This window comes from Colobus angolensis, unplaced genomic scaffold, assembly GCF_000951035.1.
Source record: "Colobus angolensis palliatus isolate OR3802 unplaced genomic scaffold, Cang.pa_1.0 Scaffold3, whole genome shotgun sequence".
Taxonomy (NCBI): domain Eukaryota; kingdom Metazoa; phylum Chordata; class Mammalia; order Primates; family Cercopithecidae; genus Colobus; species Colobus angolensis.
In genome coordinates this window covers 525,751-544,228 of record NW_012116265.1, presented here as the reverse complement: position 1 = coordinate 544,228, position 18,478 = coordinate 525,751, and the positions used below count along the sequence as shown (strand labels likewise).

The window sequence follows — 18,478 nt, the reverse complement described above, 5'->3', positions numbered from 1 at the left end:
TGGAACAGTTTGGAGGGCTCGGAAGAAGAGAGGAAGATGAGGGTAAGTTTGGAACTTCCCAGAGACTTGTGGAATGGTTGTGACCAAAATGCTGATAGTGCTATGAACAGTGAAGTCCAGGCTGACTAGGTCTCAGATGGAGATGAGGAACTTACTGGAAACTAGAGTAAATGTCACTCTTGCTATGCTTTAGCAAAGAGACTGGCAACATTGTGTCCCTGCTCTAGAGATCTGTGGAACTTTGAATTTGAGAGAGATAGTTTGGGGCATCTGGTGGAAGAAATTTCTAAGCAGCAAAGCATTCAAGATGTGGGCTGGCTGCTTCTAAAAGCCTATGCTCATTTGCAAAAACAAGGAAGTGACCAGAAACTAGAACTTATATTTAAAAGGGAAGCAGAGCATAAAAGTTTGGAAAATTTGCAGGTTGACCATGTGGTAGAAAAGAAAAACCCATTTTCTGAGGAGGACCTCAAAGCTGTAGAAATTTGCATAAGTAAAGAAGCCCTGAAGGCAAATAGCCAAGACAATAGGGGAAAATGCCTTCAGGGCATTTCAGAGACTTTCACAGAAGGCCCTCCCATCACAGGCTTAGAGGTCTAGAAGGCAAAAATTGTTCTGTGGCCTGGGCTCAGGACTCTGCTGCTCTGTGCAGTCTCAGGATACAGCACCCTGCATCCCAGCTGCTCCAGCTCGAGCAGTAGCTAAAAGGGGCCAAGGTACAGCTCAAGCTATTGCTTTGGAGGGTGCAATCCTCAAGCCTTGGCGGCTTCCACGTGGTGTTGGGCCTGCAGGTGTGCTGAAGGCAAGAGTTGAGTCTCTGCCTAGATTTCAGAGGATGTATGGCAATGCCTGGATGTCCAGGCAGAAGTCTGCTGCAAGGGTGGAGCCCTCATGCAAAACCTCTGCTAGGGCAGTGCAGAGAGCATGTGATGCTAGAGACCCCAGAGGGGCACTGCCTAGTGGAGCTGCGAGAAGAGAGCCACCATCCCCTCCAGATCCCATAATGATAGATCCACCAAGAGCTTGTACTGTGTCCCTGGAAAAGCTGTAGGTACTCAGTGTCAGGCCATGAAAGCAGCTGTGAGGGCTGTACCCTGCAGAGCCACAGGGGTGGAGCTGCCCAAGTCTTGTAAGCCCACCACTTGCATCAGTGTGGCCTGGATGTGAGACATGGAGTCAAAGGAGATTACTTTGGAACTTTAAGATTTAATGACTACCCTGCTGGGTTTTGGACTTGCATGGAGACTGCAGTCCCTGTAGTTCTTGTTTGGGCTAATTTCTCCCTCTTGGACTTGGGTCTATTTACCCAATGCCTGTACCCTCAGTGTATCTTGGAAGTAACTAACTTGTTTTCTATTTTACAGGCTTATAGGCAGAAGGTACTTGCCTTGTCTCAGATGAGACTTTGGACTTGGACTTTTGAGTTAATGCTGGAATGAGTTAAGACTTTGGGGGGCTGTTGGGAAGGCATGATTGTGTTTTGAAATGTGAGAAGGACATGAGGCTTGGGAGGTGCCAGGGTGGAATGATATGGTTTGGTTCTGTGTCCCCACCCAAATCTCATGTCAAATTGTAATTTCCAATTTGGGGGAGGGACCTGGTGGGAGGTGACTGGATCATGGAGGTGGATTTCCCTCTAGCTGTTTGTGTGATAGTGAGTTCTCAGGAAATCTAGCATGTAGCACTTCCCCTTTTGCTCTGTTTCTCCCTCTTACTGCCACGTAAAGACATGCCTACTTCCCCTTCACCTTCTGCCATGATTGTAAGTTTCCTGAGGCCTCCCTGGACATATTTTTTGTGCAGCCTGCAGAACTGTGAGTCAATTAAACCTCTTCATAATTTCTTCATAAATTACCCACTCTCAGGTAGGTTTTTTTTAATCCTTTTTTTTTCCCCCTTGGAGACAGAGTCTCACTCTGTCACTCAGGCTGGAATGCAGTGCACAATCTCAGCTCACTGCAGCCTCCACCTCCCTGGTTCAAGCTATTCTCATGCCTCAGCCTCCTAAGTAGCTGGGATTACAAGCGCACATCACCATGTCTGGCTAATTTTTGTATTTTTAGTAGAGACAGGGTTTTCCCATGTTGGTCAGGCTGGTCTGGAACTCCTGACCTCAAACGATCCACCTGCCTCGGCCTCTCAAAGTGTTGGGATTACAGATGTGAGCCACCATGACAGGCCTCAGGTAGTTCTTTATAGCAGTGTGAGAACAGACTACACCAGCCCTAGAGGAGCGCTGAGATCTGGGTCATCTTTGGGCAGACCACACAGCTTTGATGCAGAATTCTCACGTTTAGAATACAAGGCTAGATCTGGCACTTGCCAGAACAAGTCCAGAGAAAACACAAAGGGAACATCACCCAGCCCTGACAGTGTTCTTGGCTGAGCCAGAGCCCCTGAGGCAGCCGAGTGAACTCCATGACAGAAACTTACCTGAATGCTGGAGGGGAGGGGAGAAAGGTGGAGGGCTCTGGCCTTTCCCCTTAGTTGACAAGGCCAACAAGTCTACTCCATGACAGGTGGAGGGGGCCTGTACCACCCCACACTCCAAAACAAGAAAGGCTCTCATGAAGAGGGACCATCTCTGTTCCTGGTGATAACTTGGCCTTTCTTACCTGCCTGGCCTTTGTCTGTGTTGTACCTGCCACCAGAATGCCCTCCCTTCTCATCTCTGCCTGTTGAAATGGAATCTTTATCACTGAAACCCTGGGATTTGGCCCAGACTGGGGACTTATTAATGTTGGGGGCCTACAAGGGGTCCCTCTCTCACAGGTTTTTTTTTTTCTTTGAGATGGAGTCTCACTCTGTTGCCCAGGCTAGAGTGCAGTGGCGTAATCTTGGTTCACTGCAACCTCCACCTCCCAGGTTCAAGCAATTCTCTTGCCTCAGCCTCCCGAGTAGCTGGGACTACAGGCATGTGCCACCACGCCCAGCTAATTTTTGTATTTTTAGTAGAGATAGGGTTTCACCACATTGGTCAGGCTGGCCTTGAACTCTTGACCTCAGGTGATCCACCCACCTTGGCCTCCCAAAATGCTGGGATTACAGGCATAAGCCACCGCACCTGGCCTCTCTTGTAGTTTTTCTTGGCCGCCATGGAGACACCTGGCCCACCCTTGTAGCCCCCCAGCACTGTCCTGCCCTGTGAAGTTGGCACCACAGATTGTGGTTATGGCTTGTCCTGTGTTTCCTTCTCCTTAACTCATCCCAAACAACAATGCCTGCCCTGATGCCTGTCAATGTTCCCCCTCAATTTCTGACCTCCACCCCATCTCTTCCTGACCAGAGTCACCACCCTAACCACACCCTTAGCATCTTTTCCTGAAGCCACAGCAGCCTCCCAGTGGCCTCCCTATCTTCCCCCACAGGCTAAGCAGAAACTGGCCCTGGAGGCCCTCGGGGCCTTGGTGTGGGGCTCTCTCCTGCAGCACCAATAGCCCCCATTTCTCCTGAACATCCTGCTCTCTCCCTGAAATGGTTCCTGCCTTCCTCTAATCGAGTCCATTATTTCAGAGCTGCTCTAAAGACTACCTCTGCGAGAGCCCCACTGACAACCAGGACCACCCCTTCCTGTGGCCCTAAGCCCATGACCCCACGTGCCCCAGGCCTGTCTCCCATGGGAGTGGGATTTCTGCTCAGAGCCTCCCCCAGTGCATCTGTTTCTTACATATCTGATTCTTGAAAACGTTCTTCCCTCCTTTGCACACTTATTGAGCAGGTACTATGTTCCAGGCCCTGATCTGGTGATTCATGGTCCCCAAATACACACTCACCCCTGTCCTCAAGGCTGTCATGGTCAGGTGGGGAAGAGAGTGGGCAGCAGACAATGACAAAACAGGGGAATGAATGTGCTATGAGGGCAGCAAAGGGTCTGTGGGTAGGGAGGAAGGCACTTAGACCCACGCAGGGAAGGGAGTGTGTGGCACAGAGGGCTTCTGGGAGGAGGTGGCCTGAGCCAAACCCCAAAGTTGGAGTTAGTCGTGGGGACCAAGAGTATTCCAGACAGGCAGAACACCATGGACAAAGGCCAAGGGTGAAGAGGGGTGCCCCTGGGGTTCAGCTTGGCTGCAGTGTGGAGTGCAGGGGCAGTATGGCAAGAGACGCCGCCCAGGAGAGGGAGTGGGCAGGGGCGACATGCCCCAAGGCACCCAGCACAGGTGACAGGGCCTGGAGAGATGCAATGATAGCAATCAGATTCCACTGAACTTAGAAGTATGCAAGGAAAAACCACTGTATTTACTCAGTGTGGCAGGCAGAATCTAAGGTGACCCCAAGATCCCCTGTGGCTGGGCGACACCCTGCATGATCGCCAGGACTGCATGCATGATGGATGGGTTCTCCTCTGGGACTTGGTTATGTTGCATTGCTGCTCTCAGAACAGGGAGATGGTCTGGGTGACTCTTAAGGCATCACACACAGAGCTTCTTCTCTGAAGAGGAAGCTGGAGATTCAAAGCAAAAAGAGACTGGCCAGTTGTGGCTGCCTTGCAAGTAGAGGTGTACCATGAGAAGAAATGCAGGACCTGTAGGAGCTGCTGGCCAGCAAGGGCGGGAACCTCAGTCCTACAGCCACCAGGAACTGGATTCTGCCAACAAGAGTTAGCTTGGAGGTGGATTCCTCCTCAGGGCCTCCAGAAGAGCACCTGCCCCTGCGGACACCTTGATTTCAGCCTGTAACACCCTGGGCCAAGAGCCCAACCACATCATGTGGGCTTCTGACCCACCCACCTGTGAGATAATAAACAGGTACTGTCATAAGTCACTCAGTCTGTTGTCATCTGTCATGCAGCAACAGGAAAGTAACACATCCAGCTACTATCAGCTTTCAAGGGGGAAACACAATTGTGATACTTGGAGTAACTGGGGGGTAGGAGGGGGCATTTTGCCAGTGGCTACAGCCCCCTACCCTGCTCTCTGAAAGCATCTAAGAGACCCTACGGCCTTGCCACAGCTGCAACCTCCCTGCTAGCAGCTAGATCCTCACTTAGCTACCTGGTGACAGGCGAGCTGTGGACAGAAAACACTGGAGGACAGGAAGATAAGACAACAAATGCCACAGGTGCAACTTACAGCCCAATACAACAAGCCACAGGCAGGGGAAGAGCAGGTTTCCTCAAAACCACCTGACTCAGCTAGTGATTCATTTCATCTTATGTGACCAGAGAGCTGTTTGTAACCAGAATGTCCAAAGCCCAGGAAAAGAGGAGCCAGACACTGGCCCAGACAGAGACAGACATTTCAGTGCCCGATGTCTGAGTCTGGCGGCGATAGCTGGAAACGTGGGTAGACTCTGTGGCAGCTGCTCCCACTGATTTACAGCCCCTTCTGGGCCCAGGCAGACGCTCACTGTCCCCACTCAGCTCCAGCTCCCGCTCCCAAAACATGGCAGCCTTTTTACTTTCAAGACATTTTAAAAATGTTTGGAGGGCTCTTTCTGGTAGTACCTATTCTAAAAGCAAAACATCTTAGCTTGGCCCCAGAGCAAAGATGATGCTTACATTGATGAACCCATCCATAATTTTTAACAATGGGACAATTTTCTTCATACAAAAAGGGCTCTAATTAATCAACAAGACCAACAATTCAACTCAAAAAATGGGCAAACAACAGGCAAAGATTCGTTCATACAAGACATGCAAATGGAGCCAGTGAATCCACGATGGGACACTCAGTTGTGCCAATAATGACAAACACACATCAGACGAGCTGGGTATGGTTTCCCCAGGCAGACTGGCACCATCAGGAGTGAAATTTGCTCAAACTTTTTGAAGGGCAATCCAGTGAGATCTGCCAAAGTGAGGAATGTTTATAATCTTTGGCTGAGAAATCCCACTTCTAGGGATTAATTATACAGAAATACGCAGGGAGCTGTTTACTGCAGCCCAGTTCGTTTTAAAAAAAAAAAAAAATCCAAACAAGACTGGAATGATCTTATGGGTCCAATATAAATTAGGATTCATTCATTCATGTGTGGAAATATTATGCTTTCAGCAAAAGGGGCAGACCTGATCCCCCTCATCTTCATGGGCCGACATGGAAAGAAGTCAAGCAAGACACATGCTCGGGGGACAAAGAGCTGTATCAGGACATGGCTAAAATGACCCTGTTTCTAAAATGCACACATTGCACCAGAGCCTACTGTAATGAAAAAATAAAATGAAAAGTGCACATATATCTCTACATGTATGAATAAGAAGGGTCTAGAAGGATAAGTTCCAAAGTATGAACAGCGGCTGCCTCAGGGAAGTGAGGCTGGAGTTAAACAGATTCAAGAAGTACCAGCAATTAGGGCCCACACACTAATACAGGGAGCTCAAGAACCGACCTGTGCAGCGCCAGAAGCGAGGGCGGCCAGGAGGCACCCAGTCAGAGAATTCTTGAGTGTGTTGAGTGCAATTGTCTCTTAAGAGAAGCCTCAAAGAGAGGAGGGGACTCTATAGTTGATTGGATGGAAAAGGCTAAATTCTGCAGAATTTCACTGATTCTATGGCATGTTTTCCATATTTTCCATCTCTGAAATTGAGATGTGTCTCATAATCGATATTTCACAACTTCCTTAGGATTTTTTCTTTTTTATAGAATATAAAGTATCAGTGCATCTTACAATCGGTGATGAAATTCAATACACTGCTCCTGGACTAAAGATTCATATTAACACATTACTAAGGCTCTGAGAAGTCCTGCAGCAAATACACATGTAATCCTGATTCTCCAATGTATCTGACACTTTTCTCTTTTCCTTATTTTGCCTTTCCCTTTGTTCACACATGAGATTATGCTGACACTCCACAAGGTGCCACCTGGTGCCCTGTGGATGTCTGCAAAGCTGCAAGGGGATCCTGTCACTTTCCAGGGTAACTGGGGTAGCTGGGACACAGCTCTTACAATTCTGTATGATGACTGTTCGGTAAATACCACAGTAACAATGGCAAGACCCATCCATGGATGCTACAAGAGAAGGGCAAAGGTATGAGAGAGAGTCTGCGAAGAATCTTCTTAGAAGGTTCTTGGCTGGACGCGGTGGCTCAAGTCTGTAATCCCAGCACTTTGGGAGGCCGAGACGGGTGGATCACGAGGTCAGGAGATCGAGACCATCCTGGCGAACACGGTGAAACCCCATCTCTACTAAAAAAATACAAAAAAACTAGCCGGGCGAGGTGGCGGGCACCTGTAATCCCAGCTACTCGGGAGGCTGAGGCAGGAGAATGGCGTGAACCCGGGAGGCGGAGCTTGCAGTGAGCTGAGATCCGGCCACTGCACTCCAGCCTGGGCGACAGAGCGAGACTCTGTCTCAAAAAAAATAAATAAATAAAAATAAAAATAGAAGAAGGTTCTTGCCGACTACAAAGTAAAACATAGAAATGTAGAGTGGAGAAGGCTGGTGGACTTTAACCAAATAACTGCTGCTGAGCAGACAGAAGACATCGTTGTCCTCATGCGCCTCCTGATACGACACACTAGGGAGGGACTGGCACTGCTGGGTGGTGTTCCTGCTGAAAATGTATGACCTTGACCTAGTCACGAAAACATCAGATAAACCCGAATTGAGGGACACGCCACAAAATAAACAGTCGAGGTTCTCCCAAAGTGTCAAGGTCAAAACCTGAAGCTCCATTCCAGATGGCAGGAGACCACAGAGAGCAACAGCAAGATTGGATCCTGGACCAGAAGATGGGTATTAGTGGGACAACTGGGGAAATTTGAATTCATTTAGGCCTTTCAATTACTGAAGAGCTATCAATGCGATCTTTCTGGTTTAGATAATCATGGTCAGACAGGATGTTCACACTGGAGGAAGCTGTGCAAAGAGTATATGGGAACTCTGTGTACTATCTTTGCAACTCTGTCAAAATTTCTTAAAAATAAAAATTACACTAAACATACCTGTGCAATGTGAACTTTATTACAATAAATCTAGAATACATCATCTAGTAGCCAATAAAGAGATTTTTAAAAGCCCACTTGTGTTACATGATGGGTCACCCTGAAGACATTCTTGTCTGGGGAAATGAACCTAGGCTACAGATTTGCAAACACGGGGCTGGGCGTTTGGGCAGAATGGACAGAGGGGAGCAAATGCCTCGCAGGGTCTGGTCTCATGGGGGTCACTGCAGGCCTACCATCAGGGCGCCAGGGGCTGCTGCCTTTAGCACTAAATGCAAGTTCAGAAACACAGGACTCACAGGGTCACAGCACACAGGGTGTGGTCTGAAACTCACAATGCACTGTCCGCCCGGAGAGCTCCCACCGATTGAGGAATCCTTACAACAACCTGTGAGGAAGGTGCCCCAACATTATCTCCCTCCCCATTTTACAGACAGGAAAGCTGGGGCTCAATGCAGTTAAACAACTTGCCAAAATGCACACAGCTGGGTGTTCAGGAGAGGCTCTGAATCCAGGCAGTCTGACTTTAGATTCACTATGGCACTGCTTCTGAAAAGACCCCTGCAGAGATGTGGGTCCCATGGAGAGAGCACTGGACTGAGAGTCAGAAAGGTGCCGAGTGGTCCTGAGTCAACCATGCAACCACTCGCGGCTTCTATTCTCATTGTTGAGGATGTGGAGAAGAGCAATTTTTGTAGGGTTTCGAGAACTCAAGATCTCTTCGAGAACTCAAGATCTCTTTCAGCTGGAAAAACACTAAGTGAGCCATAAATTCACACTAAAGTGTAAATGGCTGCTATTGGATACTTTCTGATCAATCTGACCAACAAGGAGGTTTTGAGTACCCATGTGCCCTGCTTATATTCCAGGGGAGCCAGGAGACTCAGTGTGAGGAGGGGGAAGAAGGTTCCTGGGAGTGGAGTCTGGAGGGAGTTAGTCAACACAGCCAGGGGAAAGGAATTTGGGGTGAGAGCCAGAGTCCCAAAGACAAACAGTCTGTTCACCAACTGGCCTAGGATCAGCAGCCGTGCCCTGGTAGAGTGATCAGAGCCAGGTGATGTCACTGGGGGAGTACCTCCTAGAGGAGGGGTGCCTGTGGGTCGAGAGGAGACAGGTTTTCAGAAAGCTCTGCAGGAAGGCCTGGGGCAGGTCCACCTGGACCAAGTGGGGTATCTCGGACAGAAGCCACTGAGCTGGATGGCGCTGGAGGGGTTGGTTCTGCAGGTGGAGGGGCCTTCTTGTTTTGCTGGAGAATGGGTCCCTGCCATGGTCTTAAAGGCCCAGCAAGGTTAAGCTCTGAGTGAACAGACAGGAACATTCTTCCCTAGATGAAGGTGCATCTCTCCTGCAGGGTGCCAGCCAGCCTCCTTAAGAGCTCAGTTCACTCCTGTGAGTCTCTCCTGGAAGCCTCCAGACCAGTGCCCTGGGCCACAGCTGTGGAAATGAGGAGCTCGGCAGAGAACCCAGCATCTGTTTCATCTCTGCCAGGGCCCTTAGGAGGCCTGGGCCTGACAACCTCTCCAGAAAAAGCTGATCCAGGCTCCAGGGCCACTGTCCTCCAGGCACAACCCCCAGCCCTGGTGGGACAAAGGGGTGAGGCTGCCAGAGGGAGAGTGGGGAGGCTCTCATTACTCTCCAGGGACCCCCCCCGACACCCTGCTGCAGCTAGGCCAGGGAAGAGATGGCACGGAAAGTGCTGCGAGTAGGCCTGTGGTCCTGATGTGGAGCTGGCTTTGGTTGTGGGGGTGCAGAAAAAGGGACGGGGTAGCGTGAACCTGGGGGCATGCTCCCCGAGGCCCTGTCCTGACCTGAACATCTCCTGGCCTCTGCTGCCTCAACTGAGAGCCTGGCCAGCAGGACTGATGCTTCCAGGATTCCCGGGTCCCTGAGGGCTGACAGAGCCTCATCTTAGAATGTGAATGCGTGGACGGCTGCACAGGTGGCCCTGGCTCCAGAGGACAGGAGCAGACCACACGGAAGGGCCAGCCAAGGGCAGGGAGATGGGAGGGATTCTGAGAATCAGCTGTAAAATAGATGTTTGTTGTAAGGGAACAGGGTGAGCTTTGGCATCAACACGGAGCTCAGCTTGAAGATGCACCAGCTCTGAAACCTCAACTAAGTTACCACAACCTCTCTAAGGTCCCACACCCCCATCTGTAAAGGGGGAACCCTGCAGCTGGGGGAAGGAGCAGCTTCGAGCACAGGAGGAGCCACCTTCGCAGGCCAGACCTGGTCCCACATGCTCTGGGGCACCATTTCCTCCTCACCCCACGACTCCCGACTGGGGAAGGGCACTGGCCTCCACACGGCACGTGCCAGGAAGGAGGCTCATGTGGACTCAGACCAGGGTTGGCCTCGGTCCCAGCTGCACCTCATGCCTGCGAGGCACCTACCCGGCCTGGTCCGCAGCTGGCACTCAGCTGCCCTGGGGCATGGGAGCCACAAGCACGATCCTGCTCTGCAGAGCCTCCCCTGCACCCAAAGGGCGGGTCTCAGCCTGGGTGGCGGCAATAGCCGATGTGAAAACAAAAACAGTGGTGCTCCCACACATCGCCTAAGTCCAGGAAAGGGAACCACAAGCCAAGTGCCTCCCCCGAGAAGCTTCTACCTCCCTGGCACCCTGTTCTCCCTCATTCAGGACCCCTCAATGGGGCACGCTGTCCCCTCACCTCAGCCCCGTGGTCTGGGCAGGCTGACACTGGGGGAGGCATGGACAGGACAACACCGAGGGGTCACTCTGCTCAATCTGGGGTGGGGCCACCACTTGAGGTGACCACTCAGCATGACCGAGGCACTGGCAACCCACTCCCCAGATGAGCGAACAACTCAAGGGAGAGTGACTGGCCCGGTCCCCCAAGGGGCTAAGATTGGAAGCCTCATCAGCAACAAGGTCCTTCTTTCCTGCCATGATGTGTCGCTGCCCTCAAGTGTCATTTCTTGGACCCCAGAGGGCACCCCCAGGGACGATGGCCATGCCACCAGCACCAGGAGAGCCTGGGCAGAACTCACCTGCAGGCACACAGCCCCAACCCTACCTATCTTCGCCTCAGTCCCTCTCCCATCAGCCACAGGGGAGCTGGGAGCATGGGAGGGGTACACACAGGGGTGAGGGGCTGGGCTTGAGAACCACTGGCTAAGAACAGACCCACACTGTGTGGGTTCTGATCCCAAATCTGCCCCCAGTAGCTCTGTGACCTTATGTAACTTAAGCTCAAAGCCCCTCAGTATCCTCACCTCTAAATTGGAGGTGATAACAGAACCTTCCTCATAGGGTCATTAAGTGGATTAAATTAGCTACTATCTGTAAAGTATTTAACCCAGTGCCTGGCACGCTAAGCACCTGCCTAAGCGCTGACAGACGCACAGCTCAGAGAGGCCACACAATGTGTGGTGGGGGTGGGGGGGGCAATGGGCAGGGTCTGAGGCCTTGACTCCAAACCCCCACCCCACTGCAGCTCCCCGAGGGTTGACAGTCAGTTCCTGCCTCTGGGAGCAACTCCCCACCAATCACAAACACCCACCCGCAAGGCAGAAGCTTTCTGGGGAATTATTTCTCCAGGCTCTAAGGAATATTACTTTCTCTTTGCTTGGTATCTACAGTACTCAATTTCAACCCAGCTTTCAAATGGCCTCTAAGATGAGCCCTGATTAAATTCTCATAAAACCACAGGCAGAAGCATTCAATCTGTGGTATGCACCCCCGTCCCCAGGGAGGCCTGGGATCCCAAACAGGCCATCTGTCACCCCCAGAGCAGATGTGTGAGAGAGCTTCTAAGAAAACGAGAACAGGAGAGCCCGTCACCCCAAAGCAGTTAGGGCTTTCAAGGACCTCTCCAGCCTGTTGCCCAATGGTCTGAGACCTGCTGTCCCTGCAGACAGGGACACAAACCCACGCCTTGCAATTACGGCCCAAGTGCCTTCTCACACATGGTGCCTTCTCAGCCAGTTCGGGAGCCAGCTGGAGCCTTGCCCAGAGTCGCTCAGCCTGGGGTGGCACAGCCACGCCTTGGCCTCGGGGCTTCCATCTCTGGACCCTGGCCCTGGGTGGCAGAGTGGGCTGCCGATGGGAGAAAGAGTCTGCAAATTCAATGTTTGTCACTGCAGCCTCCTCCCTCCCTCCCCAAGGCCTGCACCAGGGAATGCTTAATTTCTAGGAAGAATTAAGTGCTTGGTTTGAATTGAATCCAAGCTCACTGCTGCCTGTGCCTCTGCCTAGGGGGTGTGGGTGTGGGGAGAAACGTGGGTATAGGTATAGGCATGGCTGCCTCCCAGAAGCAGTCACCTATGAGGGAAAGTTGGAGCCCTGGCAGGCTGGGGTGGGTCATTCTGCAAGCCAGGATGCTGGCTGCTACAGGGAGGGGACTGCTGCCGAGGTCACAGACTGAGGCCAAAGCCCCAGCCAGAGGAGAAATTCCAAGGTCGTTCAGTCATGGGAAAGGTAGGTCCTCAGGCAGGGACCCATGTTTTGGAAGGTGACAACATGGAAGACTGCTAGTGCTCCCCTAAAACTCATTCTAGCCCTTCTTCCACGGTGATAAAACCTGAGTTCTAGCTGGGCATGTGGCTGCTCAGAACAAAGACTCAATTTCCCAACTTCCTTGCAGCTTAGGATGTGACTAATTCTGGCCAATGTTGGTCCTGTAGCTTCCAGAACCCCTCCTTAAAAGAGAACTAGGCATTCTTCTCATTTGCTTCCTTTTTCTTAGTCGTCCTCTCCATCCTAATGTCTAGATCTTGGATATGAGGGCTGGAAATACAGCCATCACCCAGGACCAGATGGGCAGACTACAGAAGAATAAGGAGCTAGAAGGAGCCAGGGTCCCAGCCCCTGTACCCATGCTGGATGGCCTAACTCTGGGCTTTTACATCAGAGAGAAAGGAAGTTCTGTCACATTTAAGCCGCTGTTATTTTAGGTCTGCTGTTAAAGTAATTTGAATGCTAACTGATACTAAGTGGGTGGGTTTGAAGCTGTCAGAGCTGAGGCAGAGAAATGACCCTGCTTCCCCTCCAGGCTCTGAATGAGACAAGGATGAGCTCTGGGAATGTGGAGCTGAGAAGGCAGTGACCTCACAAAGGCTGCCTGGAGACAGCGGGGCTGGGAGCTCCCAGCAGCAGGCCTCATCTGTCTCCTGGATGCAGAGCTGGGGTGGGAGAGGCCCTCCATGGCTGATGCTCTGCAGGGAGACAGATGGCCCACCTAAGCACAGACCCTTATCCAAGGGCTCTGCCTGCTATTCCTGGGAGAGCCTCCCCTTGTGCCATGGCCCAGCTGCCCAACCCCACCGCAAAGGAGGGACTCTGGTCATCTCCCTCCCCCTGCTCATCAATGAGGATCCTAGTGGTCCTGAAGCGCCCACCCATCCCCCAACAGCTCTGTTTTTCCCTGCAGCTGTCCAGATTCTCTGAAAACAGAGACAGCAGCCTTAGTGCCAGGGAGGGTGACAACCGGAGGAAGTCTCGCCAAGCCCCTTCTTCCAACACAAAAGCATGTCACTGGATTGCTGTGATTATCTGAGGGAACTTCAAGGGTAATTATGGCCATTTCCAGTATTCCTGAAAGGGCTGAGTGCCTCCAGGAACAGCAGGGAGTGGAGGAGGGGGGCCCAGGGTGTGCTTCTCAGGAAGGCTCTCTGCCTCTGCAGCTTGTGGGGGCATGCAGCAGGGACCCACCCAGCAGTACTGGTGAATGGACAGCCACTGGGAGTCAGGAAAGGGCTCCAGGAAGTCCCAGCCTCTGACAGCCCTCCTGGAAGAATACAAGCCCAGGCACGGGGTGCATGATAAGGAAAACCCAGGGTGCAACATTCATGGCCCACCCACCCTACACTTCCTGCTGATCTAGAACCAAACGTGTGTTAGGGTTTGGTCAATAGCTCTCTCTCTGGACCTGTTGGGGACTGGGCCCTCTCCTGGAACACCCACAGCTCTCCCCCTTACGCGCAGCTTCTGAACTTTCTAATCTCCCCATGAACTAGGACACACCCTGCTTAAAATTCCTGACCTGATTCCTAACTGCCTCCAGGAGAGGCCCAATTCCCAGCCAGGCAAGGGGGCAATGGAGGTATCTCCTGGGCCTGCCTCTCGGCATGTGACTTCCTACGGTCCACCTCATCATCACTGGGTTCCTGCTTCCTGAACACAGCATACACGCTCACACCCCGGGCCCAGGCTCACTCTTGATCCCAAAGCCCTGGTCTTCTACTCCTAAAAATCTAGGATGTGAAGACTCAATTAGGATGCTGGGGTCCTGCCATCATGGTGGGAGCAGCTGGAGCGGTTGCTGTTCCCGGGTGACCCAATGGGCCAGTCCCATGCTAAGTGCTCTGCAGACATCATCCCGGGTATCCTGACCCCTGACCCCATGGCTGAACCAAGTATCACCCACATCTTCCAGAACACCAGCAGAACTCAAATGACTGATTTGACTGAGACCGCGTGGCTAACAAGAGCCCAGACTGGGACCCACACGCAGGCTGCCTCCCTCCAGAGCCTGTGCCTTTGGCTCCAAAGGGCACTTCAGCAGCACCGTCTCGAATCCCATCCAAACTTGTCACCCTCCAAATGGACTTGTCCGGGACATGAGATGCGGCTACTGGTCTGCCACCTTCTTCCACTAACTGGGCCTTCTCATGTTCTAATACAGCCTTCTGCTCTTCACACAGGCAGTGTCCAACAAGCATACCTTCTGGAAAGAGGCTGACTCCCTTTCCCAACATTTGACCAAACCTTCACCCATGGCAGACTGAGATGAAGGTGACCCCAGAAGGGAATGTACAGCTCTTTCTTCCCATCTGGGATTCTGGATGGCTCCAGGAAGACAGTGCAAAGGGAGGGGAAGTGCACAGCAGAGGCCAATCACTCCAGGCCCAGCAAATAAAGGTTGCTGGCGTGTGCTAAGAAAGCCTGCCCACATGGGGCACCAGGACAAAACCCCCATTCTCTGCACCCACCAATGTGTCAGGCATTCCGGGAAAGAAGCCTCAGGAGCCCTTCCAGGACAGCCAGATCCAGCAGCCAGCTCTTCTGCAGGACACATTCCTGAGAGAGGGAACCAAGGACTCACCCATTCTCCAGGCCAGGGTCCTCAGTGGTACCCATTTCAGGTTCTTCTAGATCCAGGGCCCTCTGGCCATGGACATGAAAGTCAAGCTCAGGAGTAGGGGCCAGGGAGCCTGAGTCAGAGAGACCTGGCTGGATGCTGGCCCAGCCACCTGAATGCTGTGTGACGTGGCACGTCTGCTAACCTCTCAGAGCCTCTGGGATTCATCTGTAAAATGGGAAGGCTTATCATGCCCACTTCTAAGCGTACCAAAGGGAGAATACAAGGAGAGGGCCTAATCCAAAGGCAGGAACACAACACATACCCAATAAATGGTGGTCTCAGACTCCCATGCAGATGGTCTGCCTCTGGAGCTGTGAGCCAAAAGGTACCCACTAGTCCCACCAGTCACCATCACAGGAAATTATGCCTGAGGCCAAGTCACCATCCAGGTCAGGGTTCAAGGCAGCCAGGTTAGGCCTCAATCATGGTCTGTAGGGCAGGGAGCAGGGGCTGCCCCCTTGACCCCAGGATAAATTCTCACAAAGCCTGAGGGTCCAGGCCAAGCACTTTTCCTTAAAATTAAACAAGAGGTCTCAGTAGGGCACACTTGTACCAAGCAGTGAACTAGATGGTTACTGTTAACAGGAGTCTCTCCACAAAGTCTTTCTCACATAAACACCTTGAGAATGCAGCCTTGAGTTCTCTGGCTCTGCCTGCCCCAGGGGTGGGGAGGGGTCGGGGTGAGTCCTCAGGGACAGGAGCCTGCAGTTGGCAGGGGAGGCGTTGCAGCGAAGAGGGAGGCCCCTGCCCTCCAGAACAGAGTGGACCCATGAGGTCCAGCAGCACATTACATCTCCACGTGTTTGATTTAAGGCCTTCAGTTTCTGTTTGTGTCCTCTGCCCAGTTACATAACTCCACTCTCCTGCCTGCCGCTGAGCTGTCTACACACACTCCTGCTCTCCAGCCACTGTCTTATCGGGACACTTCAATGTCACCCATGGGTTCAACATAACAAAACAAAACCCTCAGAACCCCTTTCCACAAGAGCACCCTGAGGCTTTCATTTCCTCACAGCTGGTCACAGGAGAATGCAAGGGCCTCCCCAGAATGACTGCCCCATGGAATTCAAATGCTTCCTGCCCCAAAGTGCTTAAAAAGACAAGACACTCTCTCTCCACACCACAGGCCGTGGCCACTTTGTGACCACAAAGATGGCCGCCTGCCACGGATGCGGTGCCACACGTGTCCCTACCTTCCATGTAGGCCTCAATCTTCCGGATGAGCTCGTAGGACTTGGAGCGGTCAAGCAGGGTTCTGATGGCAGGAAGCGGGTCCAGGACGATGGTCTCAGGGTGGGCATCGATGTACTCCTGAAAGGGAAGCATGCTGCTCTGGTTAGAGCGGGGGAAGGGCCAGGTAGCATTTCACCCCTTGTGCCCTCTGCACATCCATCCTGTCCTACCCTCCAGCCCTGGCTTTGGTGGAGGGTGGTGCATTCCAGCACTGGGGCATTGCGAGCAGTCACCCGGAGATCTGAGAGAGAGGCCTGACCAGGCCAAACTCAGAAATAGAGCGCCATGTGGAAGACAGCGAGGAAACTGCAACCAGGCTCAGGGCAGGCCACCTGACTCCGGACAAAACCTCACCCGGAAGCAGATCCACTCCAGGTGCTGGCTCCTCTGGGAGTGGCGGCCACGTGCCCCACACTGATAGGGACTCTGAGGCAGGGCCGGGAGAGGGGGATGAGGCCAGGAGTCATCAGACCGCCTGTGGGAAGGTGTGGCGGAGAGAAACATGCCACAGGGTGGGCACCGGCCACCCGGCACTCCTCAAGTACTGCACCTCCATACCTGCTAGCTTTGGGGTAGGCACGAAGAAAATGCAAGAGAACCCATGACAAAAACCAGTCTCTAAGGAACTTACTATCTTCTTAGGGAAATAACCCTTAATGCGGGGAAGACACTGTTGTCCAGAACAGAACTCAATAAAATAACAGGCAGAATCCCACACCACCCTGGTGGGCCAGACCAACCCGAGCTGACATAGCAAAGGAGCCCACCCTTGCTCTCAACCTCCATGATTCTAAGGACAAAACTGAATGCTGGCGTGACGAGACGAAGGTCTCAGGGAAAAAGCTGGCCTGAAAAAGGCCTCAACCAGCTGCTGCCGGGTTGAACTGTGTCCCCCAAATATACGCTCAAGTCCTAACCCTTCAGCACTTGTGAACGTGGCCTTATTGATAAGGAAACAGGGTCTTTGTGGATGGAATGGAGTTAGGACGAGGTCATGCCGCATGTGGGTGGACCCCAATCCCCTGGCTGGATTTCTTAGGAGAGAAATCTGAACACAGACACAGGGAGGAGACTGCGTGGAGACAGACAACTTCAGTGACGCACCTACAAGCCAAGGAGGGCAGAAGGTGCCCACCCCCACCAGGAGCCTGGAGAGGGGCAGGGAAGCTTCGCCCTCAGGGCCTCGGGAGGGAGCCCGTGCTGACGCCCTGACTGGAGCTGTTGGCCCCCAGGGCTGGGAGATTCCCGTACTGTTAAGCCTCCCAGTTTGTGATACTTGGTTACAACAGTCTGAGGAAACGGACACACCAGCGTGATTCCTCCGCCCAGCCAGCCCCCTGCCCTCCGTTCACCCATTCCACAGCCTGTCAGTGAGGCCTGCACAGGCCGGGAAACACACCCCAGTGCTGCCTTCCTAGTGAATACTATGGACAGAAGGAAACAGTCATTTAGAATTACTTTTCTTCAGTGAACTTATTTTGGTCCTAGTGACCACTTGTTAAGCCAAAAGCCACTTTTAACACAAAAACCAGAGACTCATATCCCCACTTCTGCTCTGAAATTGGTCTCTCCTTGGATTTCGTGGCAGAGTGTCTGGCCCTGGGCTCCTTTCCGTCTGTCAGTCTGAAGGTTTAAAGACTTCCTCTGACCTCAGCGTGGCTGGCGTAACCTAGGGGAGGCCTCGCGTTCCAGTCCTCACGCCTGCGACTGTCCTTACCCTTTAGCCATCCTCTTCCTGAACACAAGTGCGAGGACCTAGATGCCGGGCAGGAGCGTCACAGCTCCCTCCGGCCGTCAGCAAGCCACTTGGCCACCAACCTGCTGCCTGTAGACAGTGGACCAGGCACTGATGCGGGAGAGCCCACGTCTGCCACCCACACAGAGCATGGGGACTAGCCGAAGAGTCTCCTTAAGGAAGGTTTTATGCAGAGCTGCCCTGGGGCCAAGCAGCCACGCCCAGTGCCTCTCACCTGACAGTCGCAGCCTCACCCAAGCACCTGCACCTGATCCCTCATCTCACTTGGGGGCTCTCCATGGGCAACTACCCCTCTCGGCACCATTCCGTCATCAGAGCCTGTCCTTTTAAACGCAGTCCATGCTTCCACGAGAGCAGGTCACTCATGAGGCCCTCCCCGCCGAGACTCACACATACGTATGAAATCATATTCATAGCACAACATTAATAGCTAGGTGCAGTGGCACAAGCCCATGGTCCCAGCTACTTGGGAGGCTGAGGTGGGAGGATCACTCAGGCCCAGG

The 18,478-nt window shown here is 52.6% G+C and overlaps 1 protein-coding gene across 1 annotated transcript in view; it reads right to left on the bottom strand.

Annotated features, from left to right (window-relative positions):
• The window catches only part of ITPK1 (inositol-tetrakisphosphate 1-kinase), a 181,676-nt gene that overhangs the window by 38,236 nt on the left and 124,962 nt on the right, over positions 1-18,478 (bottom strand). The window contains exon 4 of the mRNA XM_011949378.1: positions 16,180-16,297. Within this exon, the coding sequence (XP_011804768.1) occupies positions 16,180-16,297 (118 nt within the window). The remainder of the gene's footprint in view (positions 1-16,179; positions 16,298-18,478) is intronic.